Source organism: Oncorhynchus mykiss, chromosome 23 (assembly GCF_013265735.2).
Source record: "Oncorhynchus mykiss isolate Arlee chromosome 23, USDA_OmykA_1.1, whole genome shotgun sequence".
NCBI lineage: Eukaryota > Metazoa > Chordata > Actinopteri > Salmoniformes > Salmonidae > Oncorhynchus > Oncorhynchus mykiss.
The window spans coordinates 62,089,823-62,116,235 of NC_048587.1; the positions used below are offsets into that span (position 1 = coordinate 62,089,823).

The window sequence follows — 26,413 nt, forward strand, 5'->3', positions numbered from 1 at the left end:
CATGAAAAGCTGGAGAAATTTATGTGTTAATGTCCAGTATGTGTTTTAACCAAAGGCTTTGAGACGACAATACAGAAGGATAGTGTTTATTATGATACACTCCACTGCTGTGTGGTAGTATTAGTACCAAACCCTGTTGTTGATGTGTAATGATGTGTGGTAGTATTAGTACCAAACCCTGTTGTTGATGTGTAATGATGTGTGGTAGTATTAGCACCAAACCCTGTTGTTGATGTGTAATGTTGTGTGGTAGTATTAGTACCAAACCCTGTTGTTGATGTGTGGTAGTATTTGTACCAAACCCTGTTGTTGATGTGTGGTAGTATTAGTACCAAACCCTGTTGTTGATGTGTGTAGTATGAGTACCAAACTCTGTTGTTGATGTGTGGTAGTATTAGTACCAAACCCTGTTGTTGATGTGTTATATGTGTGTGGTAGTATTAGTACCAAACCCTGTTGTTGATGTGTAATATGTGTGTGGTAGTATTAGTACCAAACCCTGTTGTTGATGTGTGTGATAGTGTTAGTACCAAACCCTGTTGTTGATGTGTGGTAGTATTAGTACCAAACCCTGTTGTTGATGTGTAATGATGTGTGGTAGTATTAGTACCAAACCCTGTTGTTGATGTGTAATGTTGTGTGGTAGTATTAGTACCAAACCCTGTTGTTGATGTGTGGTAGTATTTGTACCAAACCCTGTTGTTGATGTGTGGTAGTATTAGTACCAACCCCTGTTGTTGATGTGTGGTAGTATTAGTACCAAACCCTGTTGTTGATGTGTGTAGTATGAGTACCAAACTCTGTTGTTGATGTGTAATGATGTGTGGTAGTATTAGTACCAAACCCTGTTGTTGATGTGTAATGATGTGTGGTAGTATTAGTACCAAACCCTGTTGTTGATGTGTGGTAGTATTAGTACCAAACCCTGTTGTTGATGTGTGACAGTATTAGTACCAAACCCTGTTGTTGATGTGTAATGATGTGTGGTAGTATTAGTACCAAACCCTGTTGTTGATGTGTAATGATGTGTGGTAGTATTAGTACCAAACCCTGTTGTTGATGTGTAATATGTGTGTGGTAGTATTAGTACCAAACCCTGTTGTTGATGTGTAATGATGTGTGGTAGTATTAGTACCAAACCCTGTTGTTGATGTGTGTGATAGTATTAGTACCAAACCCTGTTGGTGATGTGTGGTAGTATTAGTACCAAACCCTGTTGTTGATGTGTAATGATGTGTGGTAGTATTAGTACCAAACCCTGTTGTTGATGTGTAATGTTGTGTGGTAGTATTAGTACCAAACCCTGTTGTTGATGTGTGGTAGTATTTGTACCAAACCCTGTTGTTGATGTGTGGTAGTATTAGTACCAACCCCTGTTGTTGATGTGTGGTAGTATTAGTACCAAACCCTGTTGTTGATGTGTGTAGTATGAGTACCAAACTCTGTTGTTGATGTGTAATGATGTGTGGTAGTATTAGTACCAAACCCTGTTGTTGATGTGTAATGATGTGTGGTAGTATTAGTACCAACCCCTGTTGTTGATGTGTGGTATTATTAGTACCAAACCCTGTTGTTGATGTGTGGTAGTATTAGTACCAAACCCTGTTGTTGATGTGTAATGATGTGTGGTAGTATTAGTACCAAACCCTGTTGTTGATGTGTAATGATGTGTGGTAGTATTAGTACCAAACCCTGTTGTTGATGTGTAATATGTGTGTGGTAGTATTACTACCAAACCCTGTTGTTGATGTGTAATATGTGTGTGGTAGTATTAGTACCAAACCCTGTTGTTGATGTGTGATAGTTTTAGTACCAAACCCTGTTGTTGATGTGTGGTAGTATTAGTACCAAACCCTGTTGTTGATGTGTGTAGTATGAGTACCAAACTCTGTTGTTGATGTGTGGTAGTATTAGTACCAAACCCTGTTGTTGATGTGTTATATGTGTGTGGTAGTATTAGTACCAAACCCTGTTGTTGATTTGTAATATGTGTGGTAGTATTAGTACCAAACCCTGTTGTTGATGTGTAATGATGTGTGGTAGTATTAGTACCAAACCCTGTTGTTGATGTGTGGTAGTATTAGTACCAAACCCTGTTGTTGATGTGTAATGATGTGTGGTAGTATTAGTACCAAACCCTGTTGTTGATGTGTAATGATGTGTGGTAGTATTAGTACCAAACCCTGTTGTTGATGTGTAATGATGTGTGGTAGTATTAGTACCAAACCCTGTTGTTGATGTATAATTGTGTGTGGTAGTATTAGTACCAAACCCTGTTGTTGATGTGTAATGATGTTTGGTAGTATTAGTACCAACCCCTGTTGATGATGTTAGGTAGTATTAGTACCAAACCCTGTTGTTGGTGTGTAATGATGTTTGGTAGTATTAGTACCAAGCCCTGTTGTTGATGTGTGGTAGTATTAGTACCAAACCCTGTTGATGATGTGTGGTAGTATTAGTACCAAACCCTGTTGTTGGTGTGTAATGATGTTTGGTAGTATTAGTACCAAGCCCTGTTGTTGATGTGTGGTAGTATTAGTACCAAACCCTGTTGTTGATGTGTAATGATGTGTGGTAGTATTAGTACCAAACCCTGTTGTTGATGTGTGGTAGTTTTAGTACCAAACCCTGTTGTTGATGTGTGGTAGTATTAGTACCAAACCCTGTTGTTGATGTGTAATGATGTGTGGTAGTATTAGTACCAAACCCTATTGTTGATGTGTGGTAGTATTAGTACCAAACCCTGTTGTTGATGTGTGGTAGTATTAGTACCAAACCCTGTTGTTGATGTGTAATGATGTGTGGTAGTATTAGTACCAAACCCTGTTGTTGATGTGTGGTAGTATTAGTACCAAACCCTGTTGTTGATGTGTAATGATGTGTGGTAGTATTAGTACCAAACCCTGTTGTTGATGTGTAATGATGTGTGGTAGTATTAGTACCAAACCCTGTTGTTGATGTATAATTATGTGTGGTAGTATTAGTACCAAACCCTGTTGTTGATGTGTAATATGTGTGTGGTAGTATTAGTACCAAACCCTGTTGTTGATGTGTAATGATGTGTGGTAGTATTAGTACCAAACCCTGTTGTTGATGTGTAATGATGTGTGGTAGTATTAGTACCAAACCCTGTTGTTGATGTATAATTATGTGTGGTAGTATTAGTACCAAACCCTGTTGTTGATGTGTAATGATGTTTGGTAGTATTAGTACCAAACCCTGTTGATGATGTTTGGTAGTATTAGTACCAAACCCTGTTGTTGGCGTGTAATGATGTTTGGTAGTATTAGTACCAAGCCCTGTTGTTGATGTGTGGTAGTATTAGTACCAAACCCTGTTGATGATGTGTGGTAGTATTAGTACCAAACCCTGTTGTTGGTGTGTAATGATGTTTGGTAGTATTAGTACCAAGCCCTGTTGTTGATGTGTGGTAGTATTAGTACCAAACCCTGTTGTTGATGTGTAATGATGTGTGGTAGTATTAGTACCAAACCCTGTTGTTGATGTGTGGTAGTTTTAGTACCAAACCCTGTTGTTGATGTGTGGTAGTATTAGTACCAAACCCTGTTGTTGATGTGTAATGATGTGTGGTAGTATTAGTACCAAACCCTATTGTTGATGTGTGGTAGTATTAGTACCAAACCCTGTTGTTGATGTGTGGTAGTATTAGTACCAAACCCTGTTGTTGATGTGTAATGATGTGTGGTAGTATTAGTACCAAACCCTGTTGTTGATGTGTGGTAGTATTAGTACCAAACCCTGTTGTTGATGTGTGGTAGTATTAGTACCAAACCCTGTTGTTGATGTGTAATGATGTGTGGTAGTATTAGTACCAAACCCTGTTGATGATGTATAATTATGTGTGGTAGTATTAGTACCAAACCCTGTTGTTGATGTGTAATATGTGTGTGGTAGTATTAGTACCAAACCCTGTTGTTGATGTGTAATGATGTGTGGTAGTATTAGTACCAAACCCTGTTGTTGATGTGTAATATGTGTGTGGTAGTATTAGTACCAAACCCTGTTGTTGATGTGTAATGATGTGTGGTAGTATTAGTACCAAACCCTGTTGTTGATGTGTAATGATGTGTGGTAGTATTAGTACCAAACCCTGTTGTTGATGTATAATTATGTGTGGTAGTATTAGTACCAAACCCTGTTGTTGATGTGTAATGATGTTTGGTAGTATTAGTACCAAACCCTGTTGATGATGTTTGGTAGTATTAGTACCAAACCCTGTTGTTGGCGTGTAATGATGTTTGGTAGTATTAGTACCAAGCCCTGTTGTTGATGTGTGGTAGTATTAGTACCAAACCCTGTTGATGATGTTTGGTAGTATTAGTACCAAACCCTGTTGTTGGTGTGTAATGATGTTTGGTAGTATTAGTACCAAGCCCTGTTGTTGATGTGTGGTAGTATTAGTACCAAACCCTGTTGTTGATGTGTAATGATGTGTGGTAGTATTAGTACCAAACCCTGTTGTTGATGTGTGGTAGTTTTAGTACCAAACCCTGTTGTTGATGTGTGGTAGTATTAGTACCAAACCCTGTTGTTGATGTGTAATGATGTGTGGTAGTATTAGTACCAAACCCTATTGTTGATGTGTGGTAGTATTAGTACCAAACCCTGTTGTTGATGTGTGGTAGTATTAGTACCAAACCCTGTTGTTGATGTGTAATGATGTGTGGTAGTATTAGTACCAAACCCTGTTGTTGATGTGTGGTAGTATTAGTACCAAACCCTGTTGTTGATGTGTGGTAGTATTAGTACCAAACCCTGTTGTTGATGTGTAATGATGTGTGGTAGTATTAGTACCAAACCCTGTTGATGATGTTTGTGTTTTAGGTGAGTTATTTGATACAACCCCATTGAGAATGGCCTTCATTGTGTTATGCTGTCTGGGAGCCATCATTGGGATTGGGTTATCTCTGGCTATCTGCTGGATATCTTATAAGAAAGGTAATGGAGAGATGATATGAATGTTTCCTTGTTAGAAATAAATGTCCGCAATGCTTTTTTCAACCTCAACACATTCACAGTGGTTGTATTCTATGGATACATGATAATATACTACACCTGCAGGTGATTAATATGTTATCACTGATGAATGATTTTAACCTGCAGGTGATTAACATTGTCATCTCTTTACTATCATTAAATTGAACACTTAGTTTTATCAAAGATTCTCTGTAATTAGTATTACGCGATCAAACTTGTTAATCATGTAACTGTAATTAACTAGGAAGTTGGGGCACCAAGGACAATATTCAGATTACAAAGTTATCATTTCCTAAAATAACTTTTCAGATATTTTATATATGATCAAATAGTCTTCTGATTAATGAATTATTTACTTTACTTCACGTTAGTCTCATTCCAAACGTCGTAAATTGTTGGTTATCTGCACGAACCCAGTCTTCACTATGAGTCATCCATACATCAATTGTCTTAAATCATTTATTTATTATTAACTAAGTAATTCACAGAAATGCATAAACAAACAAACAAAGTCAATATGGTTACAAGAAATGATAAGGGAATGTGCCCTAGTGGGCTAAACCGGCATTGCGGCTTGTTAGACAAAAGGGGAAGTGGGGGTCAACTGAGATGAGACACTACAAAGTTGATAATTATAACAATTGAAATGCTAATCCTTTGCACATGAACACTCACTCATTTGGGAACAATTGCAATCAATATATATACTTACGCTCAGTGTGTTGTCGGGATCTTTGTTGAAAAGTTTGTTTCTGTTGGAGAGTTTTGTCCGTCTCTCTCTCTCTGTATTGGTTAGAGGGGATAGTTCAGAGCGACATTCAGTCATGTTGTAGAATGGATGTTTCGGCGGTTGTCGTTCTTCGCGTTCAATGATACCGAATTCCTAGCTGCAGACTAGTAATTAATATCAAAGACTTGTTCTTATTCTGTCTGTATCGATAGTCTAAGAGTTTAACCACGTGGTATGATTAAAATATTCAGCAAAGGTCTATAACCTTTGTCCTCCCGTGATTGAGAGAAACATGGTCTGGTGATAATTTCTCAAAGTTGGGTTTTATTCGGGAATTGCAGAAAAGGGGCTGTCCCAGGATGCCTGACCCTAACTGGGCTCAGGGGCGGTCCTCTGATTTAGTTCAACTCAAAAGGGAAATGGGGTTTCCTTCATTAAACAGTCCAAAATCACATTGTAAAATTGTGTAAACAGTATCATCCTCACTCATTCATCTTATACAACAATTAGATGTAAACCTCATATCTGAGGCTATTATGTAAACAGCGTTATGGTAATGTGGCCACACCGTCTCCCATGAGCTTCCCCAAGTTGTAACAAACAGACCAGTTCGTAGCTGGATTCTTCACCGATCTTTTATACTTTCTCCGGAACATGAAATTTGTTCAGACCTCCAGTTCTGTGAGGTGGAAGAAATTCCTTTGTTCTCTATGAAACTTCACTCTGTCTCTATACTGTGTGACCCTGAGGCAGGGTCTTCTCAGGAATTTACGACCTCTCTCTGACCACAGCAGCCTAGTTGAAGGAGGCAGGGGGAGGCAGGGAGAGGGGGATGGGGCTTGCTGTACCCAAAGAGGGCAACGTCATGACAACATGATGACACTGATGACTGATTTTAACCGGCAGGTGATTCACATGTTAACACTGGTGACTCACTTTTCTTTTTATCTGCAGGTGTGATAATAGATGAACTCAAACTGCAGCCTGTTAACTTGATGACGCTACCCATCCCGGTAGCGGGATAATTGTCATCAGCAACCGCTGAATAGCATAGCGCCACAGTCAAATAATATTACTAAAAAATATTCATATTCATGAAATCACAAGTGCAATATTGCAAAACACAGCTTAGCCTTTTGTTAATCCACCTGTCGTCTCAGATTTTGAAATTATGCTTTACAGCGAAAGCGTTTGTGTAAGTTTATCGATAGCATAACATAACATTATGTACACTAAGCATTAAGTAGCTAGGTCACGAAAATCAGAAAAGCAATCAAATTAATTGTTTACCTTTGATGATCTTCAGATGTTTTCACTCACGAGACTCCCAGGTACACAACAAATGTTCCTTTTGTTCCATAAAGATTATTTTTATACCCAAAATACCTCCGTTTGTTTGTCGCATTATGTTCAGAAATCCACAGGAAAGTGTGCTCACGACAACGCAGACGTATATTCCAAATAATATCCATAATGTCCACAGAAACATGTCAAACGTTTTTTATAATCAATCCTCAGGTTGTTTTTAAAATATATATTCGATAATATATCAACCGGGTGTGTAGATTTTTCAATAACACCGGGAGAAACAATGGCCGCTTTACTCTGTAGTGCAAAACTCACTCTGAGAGCCCCCACCTATCCACTTACGCAATGTGATCTTTCACGCTCATTTTTCAAAATAAAAGCTTGAAACTATGTCTAAAGACTGTTGACACCTTAGGGAAGCCATAGAAAAATGAATTTAGTTGATATCCCTTTAAATGGAGGATAGGCATGCATAGGAACAGAGGAACAGGAACAGTGCCTCAAAATAAGAGGCACTTCCTGATTGGATTTTCTTCAGGTTTTCGCCTACAATATCAGTTCTGTTAAACTCACAGACAATATTTTTACAGTTTTGGAAACTTTAGAGTGTTTTCTATCCTAATCTGACAATTATATGCATATTCTAGCTTCTGGGGATGTTTCAAATGGGTACGTTTTTAGCCAAAAACAAAAATACTGCCCCCAACATGCAAAAGGTTAAGTAGTGGTTTTATTGTTCCTGACCCAGATTACACACATGAATGTAAAGATTCACAACGCAGACTAAACCATTTAATTGACATGTTTATTGAATGAAATTAAGAGGTGGTAGGGTAGAATATCTTTATTGGGGAATTTGTCTCAAAGGTACGCTGGACTCATTTAGGTGGTGGAACTCAGTTAGGATTTGTGCCATTAGTGAAGTGATATGAGACAAGGAGTCCCAGAGAGAGACTACATCTTCTAGTGTTCAGGTTAATGATGTTCTCACTGTCTTGCATCTACTCGACATGTTCACAGATGACCTCACTAGGAAGCTAGGTAAGTAGTGGTTTTATTGTCCCTAACCCAGATTACACACGACTGTAAAGATTCACTAAGCAGGCCACAGCTTCCAATTGACATATTCATTGTTATTGCATTGTTAAACCTGCAAGTAAGCATGGACAGTGAATACCATGTGTATCCCGTACATACATCAAATGAAACTGGAAACTTGAAGTGGTATATCCCAGTGCCTTATTAGTGTCAGTATCTTCAGACCATAGATTGATGTTCTAGAACAGGATGTGTTGAGGCTGTAGAGGACCACTAGACTAGAGAGAGGTAGTCTCTGATACACCTGGATCACTGATACCTGTCACATGTATTGAGTGAATTTAAGAGGTAAATGATAATGTTGTAGATCTCTATTGGAGAGAGGATGTCTCACACACAGAGGTAAGCTAGACTCATTTAGGTGTGTGGAACTCAATTTAGATGTATCCCATAGTATGATATTAAAGAAGTGATATGAGACAAGGAGTCCCAGAGAGAGACTACATCTTATAGTGTTCATGTTAATGATGTTCTCACTGTCTTCCATCTACTCTACATGTTCACAGATGACCTCACTAGGAAGCTAGGTAAGTAGTGGTTTTATTGTCCCTAACCCAGATTACACACGACTGTAAAGATTCACTAAGCAGGCCACAGCTTCCAATTGACATATTCATTGTTATTGCATTGTTAAACCCGCAAGTAAGCATGGACAGTGAATACCATGTGTATCCCGTACATACATCAAATGAAACTGGAAACTTGAAGTGGTATATCCCAGTGCCTTATTAGTGTCAGTATCTTCAGACCATAGATTGATGTTCTAGAACAGGATGTGTTGAGGCTGTAGAGGACCACTAGACTAGAGAGAGGTAGTCTCTGATACACCTGGATCACTGATACCTGTCACATGTATTGAGTGAATTTAAGAGGTAAATGATAATGTTGTAGATCTCTATTGGAGAGAGGATGTCTCACACACAGAGGTAAGCTAGACTCATTTAGGTGTGTGGAACTCAATTTAGATTTATCCCATAGTATGATATTAAAGAAGTGATATGAGACAAGGAGTCCCAGAGAGAGACTACATCTTATAGTGTTCATGTTGATGATGTTCTCACTGTCTTCCATCTACTCTACATATTTGCAGATGAACTCAAGGCAGAAAAGGGTAAGTAGTGGTTTTATTTTCCCTAACCCAGATTGCATATTTAACCAGGTAGGCTAGCTGAGAACACCTTTATTTAACCAGGTAGGCTAGCTGAGAACACCTTTATTTAACCAGGTAGGCTAGCTGAGAACAAGTTCTCATTTTCAACTGTGACCTGGCCAAGATAAAGCATAGCAGTTCGACACATACAACAACACAGAGTTACACATGGAATAAAGAAAACATACAGTCAATAATACAGTAGAAAATAGAAAACAAAAAAGTCTATATACAGTGAGTGCAAATGAGGTAAGATAAGGGAGTTAAGGCAATAAATAGGCCATGGTGGCGAAGTAATTACAATATAGCAATTAAACATTGGAATGGTAGATAATGGTAGATGTGCAGAAGATGAATATGCAAGTAGAGATACTGGGATGCCAAGGAGCAAGGTAAATATATAAGTACAGTATGGGGATGAGGTAGATAGATAGATGGGCTGTTTACAGATGGGCTATGTACAGCTGCAGTGATCTGTGAGCTGCTCTGACAGCTGGTGCTTAAAGCTAGTGAGGGAGATATCAGTCTCCAGCTTCAGTGATTTTTGCAGTTCGTTCCAGTCATTGGCAGCAGAGAACTGGAAGGAAAGGCGAACAAAGGAATAATTGGCTTTGGGGGTGACCAGTGAGATATACAGTGCCTTGCGAAAGTATTCGGCCCCCTTGAACTTTGCGACCTTTTGCTACATTTCATGCTTCAAACATAAAGATATAAAACTGTATTTTTTTGTGAAGAATCAACAACAAGTGGGACACAATCATGAAGTGGAACGACATTTATTGGATATTTCAAACTTTTTTAACAAATCAAAAACTGAAAAATTGGGCGTGCAAAATTATTCAGCCCCCTTAAGTTAATACTTTGTAGCGCCACCTTTTGCTGCGATTACAGCTGTAAGTCGCTTGGGGTATGTCTCTATCAGTTTTGCACATCGAGAGACTGACATTTTTTCCCATTCCTCCTTGCAAAACAGCTCGAGCTCAGTGAGGTTGGATGGAGAGCATTTGTGAACAGCAGTTTTCAGTTCTTTCCACAGATTCTCGATTGGATTCAGGTCTGGACTTTGACTTGGCCATTCTAACACCTGGATATGTTTATTTTTGAACCATTCCATTGTAGATTTTGCTTTATGTTTTGGATCATTGTCTTGTTGGAAGACAAATCTCCGTCCCAGTCTCAGGTCTTTTGCAGACTCCATCAGGTTTTCTTCCAGAATGGTCCTGTATTTGGCTCCATCCATCTTCCCATCAATTTTAACCATCTTCCCTGTCCCTGCTGAAGAAAAGCAGGCCCAAACCATGATGCTGCCACCACCATGTTTGACAGTGGGGATGGTGTGTTCAGCTGTGTTGCTTTTACGCCAAACATAACGTTTTGCATTGTTGCCAAAAAGTTCAATTTTGGTTTCATCTGACCAGAGCACCTTCTTCCACCTGTTTGGTGTGTCTCCCAGGTGGCTTGTGGCAAACTTTAAACTACACTTTTTATGGATATCTTTAAGAAATGGCTTTCTTCTTGCCACTCTTCCATAAAGGCCAGATTTGTGCAATATACGACTGATTGTTGTCCTATGGACAGAGTCTCTCACCTCAGCTGTAGATCTCTGCAGTTCATCCAGAGTGATAATGGGCCTCTTGGCTGCATCTCTGATCAGTCTTCTCCTTGTATGAGCTGAAAGTTTAGAGGAACGGCCAGGTCTTGGTAGATTTGCAGTGGTCTGATACTCCTTCCATTTCAATATTATCGCTTGCACAGTGCTCCTTGGGATGTTTAAAGCTTGGGAAATCTCTTTGTATCCAAATCCGGCTTTAAACTTCTTCACAACAGTATCTCGGACCTGCCTGGTGTGTTCCTTGTTCTTCATGATGCTCTCTGCGCTTTTAACGGACCTCTGAGACTATCACAGTGCAGGTGCATTTATACGGAGACTTGATTACACACAGGTGGATTGTATTTATCATCATTAGTCATTTAGGCCAACATTGGATCATTCAGAGATCCTCACTGAACTTCTGGAGAGAGTTTGCTGCACTGAAAGTAAAGGGGCTGAATAATTTTGCACGCCCAATTTTTCAGTTTTTGATGTGTTAAAAAAGTTTGAAATATCCAATAAATGTCGTTCCACTTCATGATTGTGCCCTACTTGTTGTTGATTCTTCACAAAAAAATACAGTTTTATATCTTTATGTTTGAAGCCTGAAATGTGGCAAAAGGTCGCAAAGTTCAAGGGGGCCGAATACTTTCGCAAGGCACTGTACCTGCTGGAGCGCGTGCTACGAGTGGCTGCTGCTATGGTGAGATAAGGCAGGGCGTTACCTAGCAGAGACTTGTAGATATCCTGTAGCCAGTGGGTTTAGCGACGAGGGCCAAGCAAAACAAAACGGATGGCACTGTGATAGACTGCATCCAATTTGTTGAGTAGAGTGTTGGAGGCTATTTTATAAATGACATCGCCGAAGTCTAGGATCGGTAGGATGGTCAGTTTTACGAGGGTATGTTTGGCAGCATGAGTGAAGGATGCTTTGTTGCGATATAGGAAGCCGATTCTAGATTTAATTTTGGATTGGAGATGCTTAATGTGAGTCTGGAAGGAGAGTTTACAGTCTAACCAGACACCTAGGTATTTGTAGTTGTCCATGTATTCTAAGTCAGAGCCGTCCGGTGTAGTGATGCTGGACGGGCGGGCAGGTGCGGGCAGTGATCGATTGAATAGCATGCATTTAGTTTTACTTGCATTTAAGAGCAGTTGGAGGCCACGGAAGGAGAGTTGTATGGCATTGAAGCTCGTCTTGAGGTTAGTTAACACAGTGTCCAAAAAGGGGCCAGAGGTAAACAGAATAGTGTCGTCTGCATTAGAGGTGGATCAGAGAATCACAAGCAGCAAGAGCGACATCATTGATGTATACAGAGAAGAGAGTCGGCCCGAGAATTGAACCCTGTGGCACCCCCATAGAGACTGCCAGAGGTCCGGACAACAGGTTCTCCGATTTGACACACTGAACTCTGTCAGAGAAGTAGTTGGTAAACCAGGCGAGGCAATCATTTGAGAAACTAGGGCTGTCGAGTCTGTCAATAAGAATGTGGTGATTGACAGAGTCGAAAGCCTTGGCCAGGTCGATGAATAAGGAGTCCCAGAGAGAGACTACATCTTCTAGTGTTCATGTTAATGATGTTCTCACTGTCTTCCATCTACTCTACATATTTACAGAGGTCCTCAGGATGGAGAATGGTAAGTAATGTCTTCAGATCATCACTGCTAGATTTACGTAATCCATTTTATGTTTATTTTTTGTTGTTGAGCACAAAGAGGTAATTGGTAATTGATACATCAATTTTTGGACTAATAAATTAATTATATGTACACATTGATTCTTGAAGAATATAACTTATACATTATTAAAGAGCTTAGTTCAACTGTTGTACCCCTTCAGAATCCAACATATAACCTTGTTTTATCTCAATGCTTGTAAACAAAGTAAATATATGAAACACTATACAGTCTAAAACCTATTTAAAACTATAATTTTGTTGTCATGAATGGTCAGTCCTTGCATCCATAGCTCTGTCTATGAATTTGAGAGTGATGTTAGTTCTCCAGCCCCTCCCTCAGCTTTTTACCAAAACAACAGTGGCTGGGTTCACACTTTGTTATTGTTTCAACTTCTGATTGGCCCTAGATGTTCCTTCTGATGTTGGAACAGTGGTATGAAAAAGGGTCGGGATTCAATTCAAGTCACATTACAACACAGCACACTATAACAGACTTTTACAGGTATTTTACACTTGAGACGACATGTGCAGTGTTTACCATAAATGTGATCTCTGTGAATGCCGGTGGAAAATGCATTTAAAAACTGAATTTTCAGCTGTGAAGTACCCTGCAGTATAGCTGTTGAAGGAATTTAATTCCTCTGTTTTAATTCCCAATCAAAATTAAACACTCTGTCAATGCATAAGGGTTTGTAAGACCCTTATTTTATAAGAGCCCCGGTCTTAAAAGTCAAGTAACAGCCTTTACTCAAGAGAGTACTGAGTACTTACACATTTTACCACAGGTTATAAACTGAAAATGACGTCAGCGTTTTCTAAATGTTCCGTCTCTTCTTGACACTGGTAGAAAGGCCCTATAGTTCTCAAGACTTCCCTCCTCGCCTAGAGCCAAGGTCAGTCAGTGTAGATAAGCATTCTAGACAGTCTGGAGATAGTTCATTCATTTGTACAAAGGAACAGACCGTCATTGTTCTAACTTTTGCCCACGTTCACACACACACACACACTATTTTCAGCACTGGGATCAAGAATGAAAACTCATACATATACAGTAACATTTAGTATTCTGATTAGTACATGTATAGTAACATAATAGTATTCGGATTAGTCAGTCCTGATTGAAATGTATACATAATTAGTCATCATTGATAAAAATTCCCTTAACAATAGCGCACATTGGCTTGAATCCCGACCCAGGAGTCCCAGAGAGAGACTACATCTTCTAGTGTTCATGTTCATGATGTTCTCACTGTCTTCCATCTACTCTACATATTTACAGAGGACTTCAAGAAGAAGTGTAAGTAGTGTCTTCAGATCAGCACTTTTATATATATACATCTTCTAGTGTTCATGTTAATGATGTTCTCACTGTCTTCCATCTACTCTACATATTTACAGTTAACTTCGAGAACCTCTGGAACCAGAATAGTAAGTACTGTCTTCAAATTATTACTTTATGTAAACCACAAAAATACAATTTTCCATAATTTACAGACTTTAAGTAAGAAAACATTTAAAGAAGGCTATTCTTAGCATATATAAGATGCTCCTTCTGATGTTGGATCATTGATATGAGACAAGGAGTCCCAGAGAGAGACTACATCTACTAGTGTTCATGTTAATGATGTTCTCACTGTCTTCCATCTACTCTACATGTTTAAAGATGACATCACTAAGAAGCTAGGTAAGTAGTGTCTTCTGATCATCACTTTGCTGGAATTATGTCAAACAATTATGCTAATTTTATTTATGTAATCTCAACTGTAATCCAGGTAATTTGGTTCTGCTATTAGATATAGCACAGGGATATTCACATTAATCTGTTGTATAAATAAACAACATATCTGACATTGTATTCCCATTTCAACTTGTTTGTGCTTTAAATTAGTTGAAAGATAGATATTTAAAAAAAAATCCAACATTTGTTTTTCCACTGGAATTTGGTTTTAGATGGTTGAAAGGATAAAGATAACACATTAGAAATTAAACTAATGTTTGTCTCTTTTTGAGTGGGTGAACATACTGTAGGTTGTAATATCATTGATCAATGTCTCAACCAAATACCACAATTATCCACGGTGAAATTACGTAGTGTGCCCAGTGGTTAATTTCTGATATACCTGGATCACTGATAGACCAGTCCCATTTATTTAATGAAATTAAGAAGTGGTGGCAGAGTAGAATATCTTTATTGGAGAAGTTGTCTCACAGAGGTACTCTGGACTCATTTAGGTGGTGGAAGTCAACTAGGATTTGTGCCATTAGAGAAGTGATATGAGTCAAGGAGTCCCAGAGAGAGACTACATCTTCTAGTGTTCATGTTGATGATGTTCTCACTGTCTTCCATCTACTCTACATATTTACAGAGGAACTCATTAGGAAGTTAGGTAAGTAGTGTCTTCAGATCATCACTTTGTTAGAATTAAGGTCAACCATTTTATGTTTATTTATTTGTATTTAATCTCAACTACAATCCAGATCCTTTGTCTCTGCTATTAGATGAAGCACAAGGATATTCACATGAATCTGTTGTATAAATAAACAACATATCTGACCTTGTATTCCCATTTTAACTTTTCTGTGCTTTAGTTGAAAGTGCAGTGACAGACATTTGGGTGACAACAAAACCATAAATCCAACGTTGTTTTTCTACTGGGATTTGGTTGTGCTTTTAGATGGTTGAAAGGATAGGGAAAACACATTGGGAATTCAACTAACTTTTTGTCTTTTTGAGTGGGTGAATATACTGTAGGTTGTAATCTGATTGATCAACTTCTCAACCAAATATTACCCAGTTATCCACGTTGAAATGATGTAATATGCACAGAGGGTAGTTTCTGATACACCTGGATCACTGATGGACCAGTCACATTTATTTAATGAAATAAGAAGTGGTGGTAGGTAGAAAATCTTCATTGGAGAAGTTGTCTCACCGAGATACGCTGGACTCATTTAGGTGGTGGAACTCAATTAGGATTTGTGACATTAATGAAGTGATATGAGTCAAGGAGTCCCAGAGAGAGACTACATCTTCTAGTGTTCATGTTGATGATGTTCTCACCGTCTTCCATCTATTCTACATGTTTACAGATGACAACAAGAAGGGGAGCAGTAAGTAGTGTCTCCAGATCATCACTTTACTAAAATTATGTCAACCATTTCATGTTTTTACTTTTTTCCAGAGCACGTTAAAGAGGTTCTTTCTGATGTTAGAACAGAAAACTAACTTTTGGCTGTCTTTTTGAGTGGGTGAATATACTGTAGGTTGTAATCTCATTGATCAAAATCTCAACCAAATATTACCCAATTATCCACGTTAAAATTACCGGGTGTGCCCAGTGGGGGCGGCAGGTAGCCTAGTGGGCCAGTAACCGAAAGGTTGCTGGCTCAAATCCCCGAGCTGACAAGGTAAAAATCTGTTGTTCAGCCCTTGAGCAAGGCAGGTAACCCACTGTTCCCCGGGTGCTGAAGACATGTATGTCAATTAACGCAGTCCCCTGCACCTCTCTGATTCAGAGGAGTTGGGGTAAATGCGGAAAACACATTTTGGTTGGAAACTCACTAGGCATCCCCCTTTCACCTGTGGGTTGTTTCTGACACACCTGAATAACTGATGGACCAGTCACATTAATGTTGATGTGCTAGAACAGGATGTGTTGAGGCTGTAGAGGCCCACTAGACTAGAGAGAGGTAGTATCTGATACACCTGGATCACTGATGGACCAGTCACATAAATGTTGATGTGTGTGTTGAGGCTGTAGAGGACCACTAGACTAGAGAGAGGTAGTATCTGATACACCTGGATCACTGATGGACCAGTCACATAAATGTTGATGTGTGTGTTGAGGCTGTAGAGGACCACTAGACTAGAGAGAGGTAGAATCTGATATACCTGGATCACTGATGGACCAGTCACATTAATGTTGATGTTCTAGAACAGGATGTGTTGAGGCTGTAGAGGACCACTAGACTAGAGAGAGGTAGTATCTGATACACCTGGATCACTGATGGACCAGTCACATTAATGTTGATGTTCTAGAACAGGAGGTGTTGAGGCTGTAGAGGACCACTAGACTAGAGAGAGGTAGAATCTGATACACCTGGATCACTGATGGACCAGTCACATTAATGTTGATGTGCTAGAACAGGATGTGTTGAGGCTATAGAGGCCCACTAGACTAGAGAGAGGTAGTATCTGATACACCTGGATCACTGATGGACCAGTCACATTAATGTTGATGTTCTAGAACAGGATGTGTTGAGCCTGTAGAGGACCACTAGACTAGAGAGAGGTAGAATCTGATACACCTGGATCACTGATGGACCAGTCACATAAATGTTGATGTGTGTGTTGAGGCTGTAGAGGACCACTAGACTATAGAGAGGTAGAATCTGATATACCTGGATCACTGATGGACCAGTCACATTAATGTTGATGTTCTAGAACAGGATGTGTTGAGGCTGTAGAGGACCACTAGACTAGAGAGAGGTAGTATCTGATACACCTGGATCACTGATGGACCAGTCACATTAATGTTGATGTTCTAGAACAGGATGTGTTGAAGTTGTAGAGGCCCACTAGACTAGAGAGAGGTAGAATCTGATACACCTGGATCACTGATGAACCAGTCACATTAATGTTGATGTTCTAGAACAGGATGTGTTGAGGCTGTAGAGGCCCACTAGACTAGAGAGAGGTAGTATCTGATACACCTGGATCACTGATGGACCAGTCACATTTAATGAATGAAATTAAGAAGGGGTGGTGTGTAGAATATATTTTGGAGAAATTGTCTCTCAGAGGTACGCTGGACTCATTTAGGTGGTGGAACTCAATTAGGATTTGTGACATTAGACAAGTGATATGAGACAAGGAGTCCCAGAGAGAGACTACATCTTCTAGTGTTCATGTTAATGATGTTCTCACTGTCTTCCATCTACTCTACATGTTTACAGATGACAACAAGAAGGGGAGCAGTAAGTAGTGTCTCCAGATCATCACTTTGATAACATTATGTCAACCAATATCGATTATATGTACCTTCTAAAGAAGTAGAAAACACAATGTTGTACACATTAATGTTCCCTGGCTTTTATCTTCTTATATATGTCTACAGATGTGGTTGAGGAGGATCTCATTCGTAATCTGGGTAAGTAGTGTCCTTCATATCACAGTGTCTTCAGACCATAGAATGATGTTCTAGAACAGGATGTGTTGAGACTGTAGAGGACCACTAGGCTAGAGAGAGATAGTCTCTGATACACCTGGATCACTGATGGACCAGTCACATTAATGTTGATGTTCTAGAACAGGATGTGTTGAGGCTGTAGAGGCCCACTAGACTAGAGAGAGGTAGTCTCTGATATACCTGGATCACTGATGGACCAGTCACATTTATTTACTGAAATTAAGAGGTCGTGGTAGGGTGGAATATCTTCAGTGGAGAAGTTGTCTCACAGAGGTACGCTGGACTCATTTAGGTGGTGGAACTCTATTTGGATTTCTGACATTAGAGAAATGATATGAGACAAGGAGTCCCAGAGAGAGACGACATCTTCTAGTGTTCATGTTGATGATGTTCTCACTGTCTTCTATCTACTCCACATATTTAGAGGGGCCTCGGGAAGGAGAGGGGTAAGTACAGTACATACATACAAACATGATATCCCACTGTCTTATCATTGTCAATGTCCTTAGACCATATAGAACAGGATGTGTTGAGTATGTAGAGGCCCACTAGACTCTAATAGAAGTTTCCTGGAGGCACCTTTAGAGGTGATTACTCAGATTGCAACAATGGCAACAAGGTGCTTCCAGGAAACTTATCCATATGGATCCTTTTAAAAGGGGTGTTACGTTTCCTGTAGGAACCTTTTATGTCCCATGTTCTATGTTAATAATAATAATAATATTAATAGATGGTAACTTAACAAGTAAAGTTTTGGGCATGCTAAAGCTCTTTTTTTGTGGTAGTCTTAGAAGTTTAAACATTTTACTTGACTATGTAAAGCAAAAAAGTATTTATGGTTTTGAAAAACTCTATAGTCGTGGTAGTGTCTGCAGTAGTAATTGTGGTGTCTGGTTATAGTTGAAATAGTAGGTAGATGTGTCACGTTCTGACCTTTATTTCCTTTGTTTTGTCTTTATTTAGTATGGTCAGGGCGTGAGTTGGGGTGGGCAGTCTGTGTGTTTTTCTATGTTGGGGTTTTGAGTTCGGCCTAGTATGGTTCTCAATCAGAGGCAGCTGTCTATCGTTGTCCCTGATTGAGAATCATACTTAGGTAGCCTGGGTTTCACTTTTGAGTTGTGGGTGTTTGTCTTCCGTGTCAGTGTTTGTCGCCACACGGGACTGTTTAGTTTTTTCAAGTTTATTGTTTTGTTCCAGTGTTCCGTTGTGTTTTGTTATTAAATCAATATGAACACTTACCACGCTGCATTTTGGTCCGATCCCCGCTACACCTCCTCAGATGAAGAGGAGGAAATCCGTTACAAGATACATTTAGAATAGTCTGAGAATATGAATGTTAGTTTGCTATATCTATCTTGAATGGTTCAAGACTAACTCTTGGTGGGTTGCCTTTTGCTCATTTATGGTAATGTTATTTGTTAATGGTAGAGTTATTTGTTAATAAAAGTTTTAATGATTTTTAAGTTAGCATAGTCTGAACATATGAAAGATGGTTTTGTTTTAACTAGCTTAAACGGTTCAAGAGTTAAAATTATTGTTGGTACTATTTCAGTAGTTATAATTTATCTAGCTCGAGTGCAAGCCAGAGCTAGATAGCTACAACCAGGACAAGAGTGAGCTAGCTACACCCAGGACCAGCGCGAACTAGCTACACCCAGGACAAGAGCGAGCTAGCTACACCCATGACAAGAGAGAGCTAGCTACACCCAGGACCAGAGCGAGCTAGCTACACCCAGGACCAGAGCGAGCTAGCTACACCCAGGACCAGAGCGAGCTAGCTACACCCAGGACCAGAGCGAGCTAGCTACACCCAGGACCAGCGCAAGCTAGCTACACTCAGGTCCAGAGCTAGATAGCTACATCCAGGACCAGAGCTAGATAGCTACACCCAGGACCAGAGCGAGCTAGCTACACCCAGGACCAGAGCGAGCTAGCTACACCCAGGACAAGAGCAAGCTAGCTACACCCAGGACAAGAGCGAGCTAGCTACATCCTTGACCAGAGCTGGACCAGAGCTAGTGCAGACCAGAACAGTAGTTGTGGTCAGTCGTTATGATCAGTTGTTGTGTGGTTCCCGGTCAGTAGTTTTGTGGTCGTGGTCAGTAATTGTGGTCAGCAGTTGTTTTCTTGTGGTCTTTAGTTGTATTCATTAGTTTTGGTCAGTAGATGTGGTTTGTAGTTCTGTTCAGTAGTGGTCAGTAGTTTTGGTCAGTAGATGTGGTTTGTAGTTTGTAGTTGTGTTCAGTAGTGGTCAGTAGTTTTGAGGTTGGGGTCAGTAGTTTTGTGGTTGTGGTCAGCTGTTCTGGTCAAAAGTTGTGTGGTTATGGTCAGTAGTTAGATATGTGATCCGTAGTTGTGTGACCAGACATTGTGTGGTTGTGGTCAGTAGTTGTGGTCAACATTTCTGTAGTTGTGGTCAGTAGTTCTGGTCAACAGTTGTGGTTGTGGTCGGTAGTTGTGTGGTCAGAAGTTGTGTGGTTGTGTTCAGTAGTTGTGTTGTTGTGGCCAGACATTGTGTGGTTGTGGTCAGTAGATGTGGTCAGAGTGAGGCAAATACACGTTTATTCAATAGAGGATGTTGACAGGGTTCTAGTAAGGTATGGATGGCTGTCTTCTGACTTATAAAATGGTGGGAAATCAATTAAATAAGTCATGTAAGCATATACATATTCTTTTTTCAGTAATTCTAGTGCCCGATTACAGGGACTGTCAGCATATTTAAGGAGAACAACAGGCACAAGTAAAGATGTTACAGCTGCTGTATTTGAAGCACAACTCCCTTCTGCCCAGTTTCACTGATGTTGCTACGGCAACTCGAGCTGTTTTTACCATCAATGTAACTGTTCAATGTAACTGTTCAATGTAACTGTTCAATGTAACTGTTGCTTCTGCAGAGAGATTATTTTCTAAACTAAAATACATAAAGAACTACCAAAGAAGCATTAGTCTCTCGGTCTGATATGAGTTTTTGAACACCTCACAAAGCTCCACTCATTACACTGGCGCTGTCGTAGCCTTGACAACAGCATCTGTTCAATGATTTATCCCCTCATACTATCAATCAGTTTCTTTTTGTTCTTTTTTTACTTTTTCAGTCACATTCCTGAAACCCAGGAAACAAATATTTAGCTTCTTAGTACATATGGAAATTAAAAAGGTTTGTGAAATACTTTTTGGAGGGTTACTGTCAAAATGATGCATTATATATACAGTACCAGTCAAACGTTTGGACACACCTTCTCATTCAAGGGTTTTTCTTTATTTTTACTATTTATATATTGTAGAATAGTTGGTGCTATAATATTTTGTTATATCCATCAGTATGTTGCTAATTTTCATAACCAACAGTCTCTTACTGTATATTTCAGATGTTGAAACCATCAGAAGACATGCAGGTGTGTTTTATACTATGTGACTTATACTATGTGATTTTAGGGAGGAATTAGTGTCCTCACTGTCCTGTTGGTCCAAACTCATCAATACTCTACATCCAGAGTATTAGTCTGGGATAACTATCATGTATGTACTGTGATCACCAGCCATGTGTCTTTGACAGCTGTAAGCATGGGCAAGTAAGGCTAAATCATGTGTTAATATTAGTTTAGAGGTTGTCACACATGACCTAATGAGAAGTGCTATAGGATCTCCTGTTATCTCTACCTCAGTCACACATGGACCACTAATAGAGGAAGACAGTATGATGTGTCAGAGATCAATGTTCATGATCATGTTGTCCTCCACTTGTATTATACCCTCTGATAATTATGCCATTGTGTTTATCATAGTGTTTTATACCACTGATGATGATATCATTGTGTTTACCATAGTGTATTATACCACTGATGTTGATGTCATTGTGTTTGCCATAGTATATTATACCACTGATGTTGATGTCATTGTGTTTAGCATAGTGTATTATACCACTGATGTTGATGTCATGATGTCATTGTGTTTACCATAGTGTATTATACCACTGATGTTGATGTCATTGTGTTTACCATAGTGTATTATACCACTGATGATGATGTCATTGTGTTTACCATAGTGTATTATACCACTGATGTTGATGTCATGATGTCATTGTGTTTACCATAGTGTTTTATACCACTCATGTTGATGTCATGATGTCATTGTGTTTACTATAGTGTTTTATACCACTGATGTTGATGTCATTGTGTTTACCATAGTGTATTATACCCACTGATGTTGATGTCATTGTGTTTACCATAGTGTATTATACCCCTGATGATGATGTCATTGTGTTTACCATAGTGTATTATACCACTGATGTTGATGTCATTGTGTTTACCATAGTGTATTATACCCCTGATGATGATGTCATTGTGTTTACTATAGTGTATTTTACCCCTGATGATGATGTCATTGTGTTTACATAGTGTATTATACCACTGATGATGATGTCATTGTGTTTACCATGGTGTATTATACCCACTGATGATGATGTCATTGTGTTTACTATAGTGTATTTTACCCCTGATGATGTCATTGTGTTTACCATAGTGTATTATACCACTGATGATGATGTCATTGTGTTTACCATAGTGCATTATACCACTATGGTTGATGTCATTGTGTTTACCATAGTGTATTATACCCCTGATGTTGATATCATGATTTCATTGTGTTTACCATAGTGTATTATACCACTGATGTTGATGTCATGATGTCATTGTGTTTACCATAGTGTATTATACCACTGATGTTGATGTCATGATGTCATTGTGTTTACCATAGTGTATTATGCCACTGATGTTGATGTCATTGTGTTTACCATAGTGTATTATACCACTGATGATGATGTCATTGTGTTTACCATAGTGTATTATACCACTGATGTTGATGTCATTGTGTTTACCATAATGTATTATACCACTGATGATGATGTCATTGTGTTTACCATAGTGTATTATACCACTGATGTCATGATGTCATTGTGTTTACCATAGTGTATTATACCACTGATGTTGATGTCATGATGTCATTGTGTTTACCATAGTGTATTATGCCACTGATGTTGATGTCATTGTGTTTACCGTAGTTTATTATACCACTATTGTTGATGTCATTGTGTTTACCATAGTGTATTATACCACTGATGATGATGTCATTGTGTTTACCATAGTGTATTATACCACTGATGTTGATGTCATTGTGTTTACCATAGTGTATTATACCACTGATGATGATGTCATTGTGTTTACCATAGTGTATTATACCACTGATGATGATGTCATTGTGTTTACCATAGTGTATTATACCACTGATGTTGATGTCATTGTGTTTACCATAGTGTATTATACCACTGATGATGATGTCATTGTGTTTACCATAGTGTATTATACCACTGATGTCATGATGTCATTGTGTTTACCATAGTGTATTATACCACTGATGTTGATGTCATGATGTCATTGTGTTTACCATAGTGTATTATGCCACTGATGTGGATGTCATTGTGTTTACCGTAGTTTATTATACCACTGATGATGATGTCATTGTGTTAATAATGTATGTTTCTCTCCACAGAGGATGTGACTCTAGACCAGGGATACTCAAGTCCTATTTGAGACGGACCGGTGACACACATTTCCTAGGTGACAAAGGATCAGATGGATAATCAGCGTAGTATCAACCCCCCAACTCACAACCCCACGCAAACTGTTCACACCCCTCTTGTTGGCGACGAGAACATGTTGCAGTTTTAAAGCTGATTTCCTGCAATTCTACACATTTTGCATGGGGGCAGAGATTTATTTAGCTGTTTTATAGCTGATTTCCTGCAATTCTCCACATTCCTCCATGTCTTATGTGTGTTTATATGATACCAGGCGTCAAAGCCCGACCTATTAAAAAACTAAAGAGCACATTCTGCTCCTTCACTGAGAAACGCTCCATTCTTCATCCCTGGTATTATTGATAGTATCTGTATCTGTATCTGTCCATCTGTCCTGTAGATGTCATTGACTGACTGTTTTAAAACAAACCAGGCTGGTATAAACAGTTAGCAATAGGAGAGAGTTTATTTAACCTTTATTTAACTAGGCAAGTCAGTTAAGAACAAATTCTTATTTTCAATGAAGGCCTAGGAACAGTGGGTTAACTGTATTGTTCAAGGGCAGAACGACAGATTTTTACAGCTCAGGGATTCAGCTCAGGGATTCAGCTCAGGGATTCAATCTTGCAACCTTCTGGTTACTAGTCCAACGCTCTAACCACTAGGCTACCTGCCTCTAACCACTAGGCTACCTGTACATGAGTTCTCAGATTTCCTATCAATCTTTTTTGTTGTAGTAGAGTGGGCCAGTTGATTGTTTATTGGATTGGACAGAGAGGTAAAGGTAGGAATGTTGAAAGATAAATTGGATGGTTCTGAACGCCTGCTGGTACTGGAACATCCCAGACCACTGATTTCTTGTTAATGTTTGACGAATCTTTGACGTGTCTTTCACCCGTCCCTTGGACTGTTCTGTCTTGAGGAGAATGTGCTACATATTTTTATTCTCTGTGTTTTCTAACAGTATTTGTTATGTATCCATTCTGCTGTATGCTTCAATATTTAGGTAAGAATTTAGCAGCAACACAAAATACACGTGTATGAATGTATCATTTGATTATAACATTTTCCAAATAAAGTGTGATTAAAATAGTTTTATCTCCATCATTGTCAACTGATAGACTAGTGTACTTCCGCATCCCTAGTCTCAAGTGGCCGTCCCTAGTCTCAAGTGGCCGTCTCAAGTAGTCGTCCCAAGTCTCAAGTTTAATTTTATCTCATACGCAGGAATCAGGAGGAAAGAATTATGGTCAGATTTAGCAAATGGAGGGCGAGGGAGAGCTTTGTACGCATCTCTGTGTGTGGAGTAAAGGTGGTTCAGAGTTTTTTCCCTCTGGTTGCACATTTAACATGCTGATAGAAATTTGGTAAAATGGATTTAAGTTTCCCTGCATTAAAGTTCCCGGCTACTTGGAGCGCCACCTCTGGGTGTCACGACTTCCCCCGAAGTTGGCTCCCCTGCCTGTTCGGGCGGTGCTCGGCGGTTGTCGTCACCGGCCTACTAGAAGTTGGCTCCCCTGCCTGTTCGGGCGGTGCTCGGCGGTCGTCGTCACCGGCCTACTAGAAGTTGGCTCCCCTGCCTGTTCGGGTTGTGCTCGGCGGTCGTCGTCACCGGCCTACTAGAAGTTGGCTCCCCTGCCTGTTCGGGCGGTGCTCGGCGGTCGTCGTCACCGGCCTACTAGAAGTTGGCTCTCCTGCCTGTTCGGGCGGTGCTCGGCGGTTGTCGTCACCGGCCTACTAGAAGTTGGCTCCCCTGCCTGTTCGGGCGGTGCTCGGCGGTTGTCGTCACCGGCCTACTAGAAGTTGGCTCCCCTGCCTGTTCGGGTGGTGCTCGGCGGTTGTCGTCACCGGCCTACTAGAAGTTGGCTCCCCTGCCTGTTCGGGTGGTGCTCGGCGGTTGTCGTCACCGGCCTACTAGAAGTTGGCTCCCCTGCCTGTTCGGGCGGTGCTCGGCGGTTGTCGTCACCGGCCTACTAGAAGTTGGCTCCCCTGCCTGTTCGGGTGGTGCTCGGCGGTTGTCGTCACCGGCCTACTAGAAGTTGGCTCCCCTGCCTGTTCGGGTGGTGCTCGGCGGTTGTCGTCACCGGCCTACTAGAAGTTGGCTCCCCTGCCTGTTCGGGTGGTGCTCGGCGGTTGTCGTCACCGGCCTACTAGAAGTTGGCTCCCCTGCCTGTTCGGGTGGTGCTCGGCGGTTGTCGTCACCGGCCTACTAGAAGTTGGCTCCCCTGCCTGTTCGGGCGGTGCTCGGCGGTTGTCGTCACCGGCCTACTAGAAGTTGGCTCCCCTGCCTGTTCGGGTGGTGCTCGGCGGTTGTCGTCACCGGCCTACTAGAAGTTGGCTCCCCTGCCTGTTCGGGCGGTGCTCGGCGGTTGTCGTCACCGGCCTACTAGCCGCCACCGATCCCTTTTCCTTTTTCTGTTTGTTTTGTCTTATTAGTTGCACCTGTGTCTAATTATGTTTTTCTGATGGGCTTCCTTATTTAAGGTTAGTGAACCCGCCCTTGTTTTGTGCGGGATTGATTTTGTGTTACGTGTTGTTGTCGTTGGGTGTGTTCGTACTCCAGACCGTGTACCCTGTGTTTTGGGTTGGTCAGTATTTTTCGCGCCCTGTGTTTTGGGCATTGGATTTTGGTGCCATATTAAAGTGCACTTTTTCCCTGTGGAACTCTGCGCCTGATTCTTACCTCACAAACCCAGTCTCGTGACACTGGGTGAGTGTTTTCTTGTTTGCTTATGGCGTAATATAGCTCATTCAATGCTGTCTTAGTCCCAGCCTCTGACTGTGATAGTGTGTAAACAGCCACAAAAAATACAGATGAAAACTAGTAGATAGTGTGGTCTACAGGTTATCATGAGATACTCTACCTCAGGCGAGCAATAGCTCGAAACTTCCTTAGATATCGTGCACCAGCTGCTATTCACAAAAATACATAGTCCGCCACCACCAGACGCAGCTGGTATCCTGCCGGTACAGCGTATAACCAGACAGCTGTATGTTGATAGTGTCGTCGTTCAGCCACGACTCCGTGAAGCATAAGATGTTACAGTTCTGAATGTCCCGTTGATAGTTTAATCTTCCGCGTAGGTCATCTATTT

General features: G+C 40.2%; 1 protein-coding gene across 13 annotated transcripts in view; it reads left to right on the top strand.

Annotated features, from left to right (window-relative positions):
* The window catches only part of LOC110531647 (butyrophilin subfamily 1 member A1), a 36,220-nt gene extending 11,810 nt beyond the window's left edge, over positions 1 to 24,410 (top strand). For 3 of the 13 annotated variants that reach the window (XM_036960966.1, XM_036960965.1, XM_036960975.1), the window contains 14 exons: positions 4,846 to 4,959; positions 8,057 to 8,077; positions 8,641 to 8,661; positions 9,225 to 9,245; positions 12,493 to 12,513; positions 13,834 to 13,851; positions 13,953 to 13,982; positions 14,218 to 14,238; positions 14,921 to 14,941; positions 15,645 to 15,665; positions 17,511 to 17,531; positions 17,672 to 17,704; positions 18,168 to 18,189; positions 23,291 to 24,410. In XM_036960966.1, the coding sequence (XP_036816861.1) occupies positions 4,846 to 4,959; positions 8,057 to 8,077; positions 8,641 to 8,661; positions 9,225 to 9,245; positions 12,493 to 12,513; positions 13,834 to 13,851; positions 13,953 to 13,982; positions 14,218 to 14,238; positions 14,921 to 14,941; positions 15,645 to 15,665; positions 17,511 to 17,531; positions 17,672 to 17,704; positions 18,168 to 18,189; positions 23,291 to 23,381 (476 nt within the window). In that variant the 3' untranslated portion in view covers positions 23,382 to 24,410. Of the gene's footprint in view, positions 1 to 4,845; positions 4,960 to 8,056; positions 8,078 to 8,640; positions 8,662 to 9,224; positions 9,246 to 12,492; positions 12,514 to 13,724; positions 13,796 to 13,833; positions 13,852 to 13,952; positions 13,983 to 14,217; positions 14,239 to 14,786; positions 14,942 to 15,644; positions 17,148 to 17,251; positions 17,705 to 18,167; positions 18,775 to 20,838; positions 20,901 to 21,111; positions 21,648 to 23,290 lie in introns of those variants that run through there. The other 10 variants (XR_005039285.1, XM_036960971.1, XM_036960969.1 and 7 more) reach the window with 10 other exon arrangements.
* Positions 24,411 to 26,413: the final 2,003 nt, after the last annotated feature.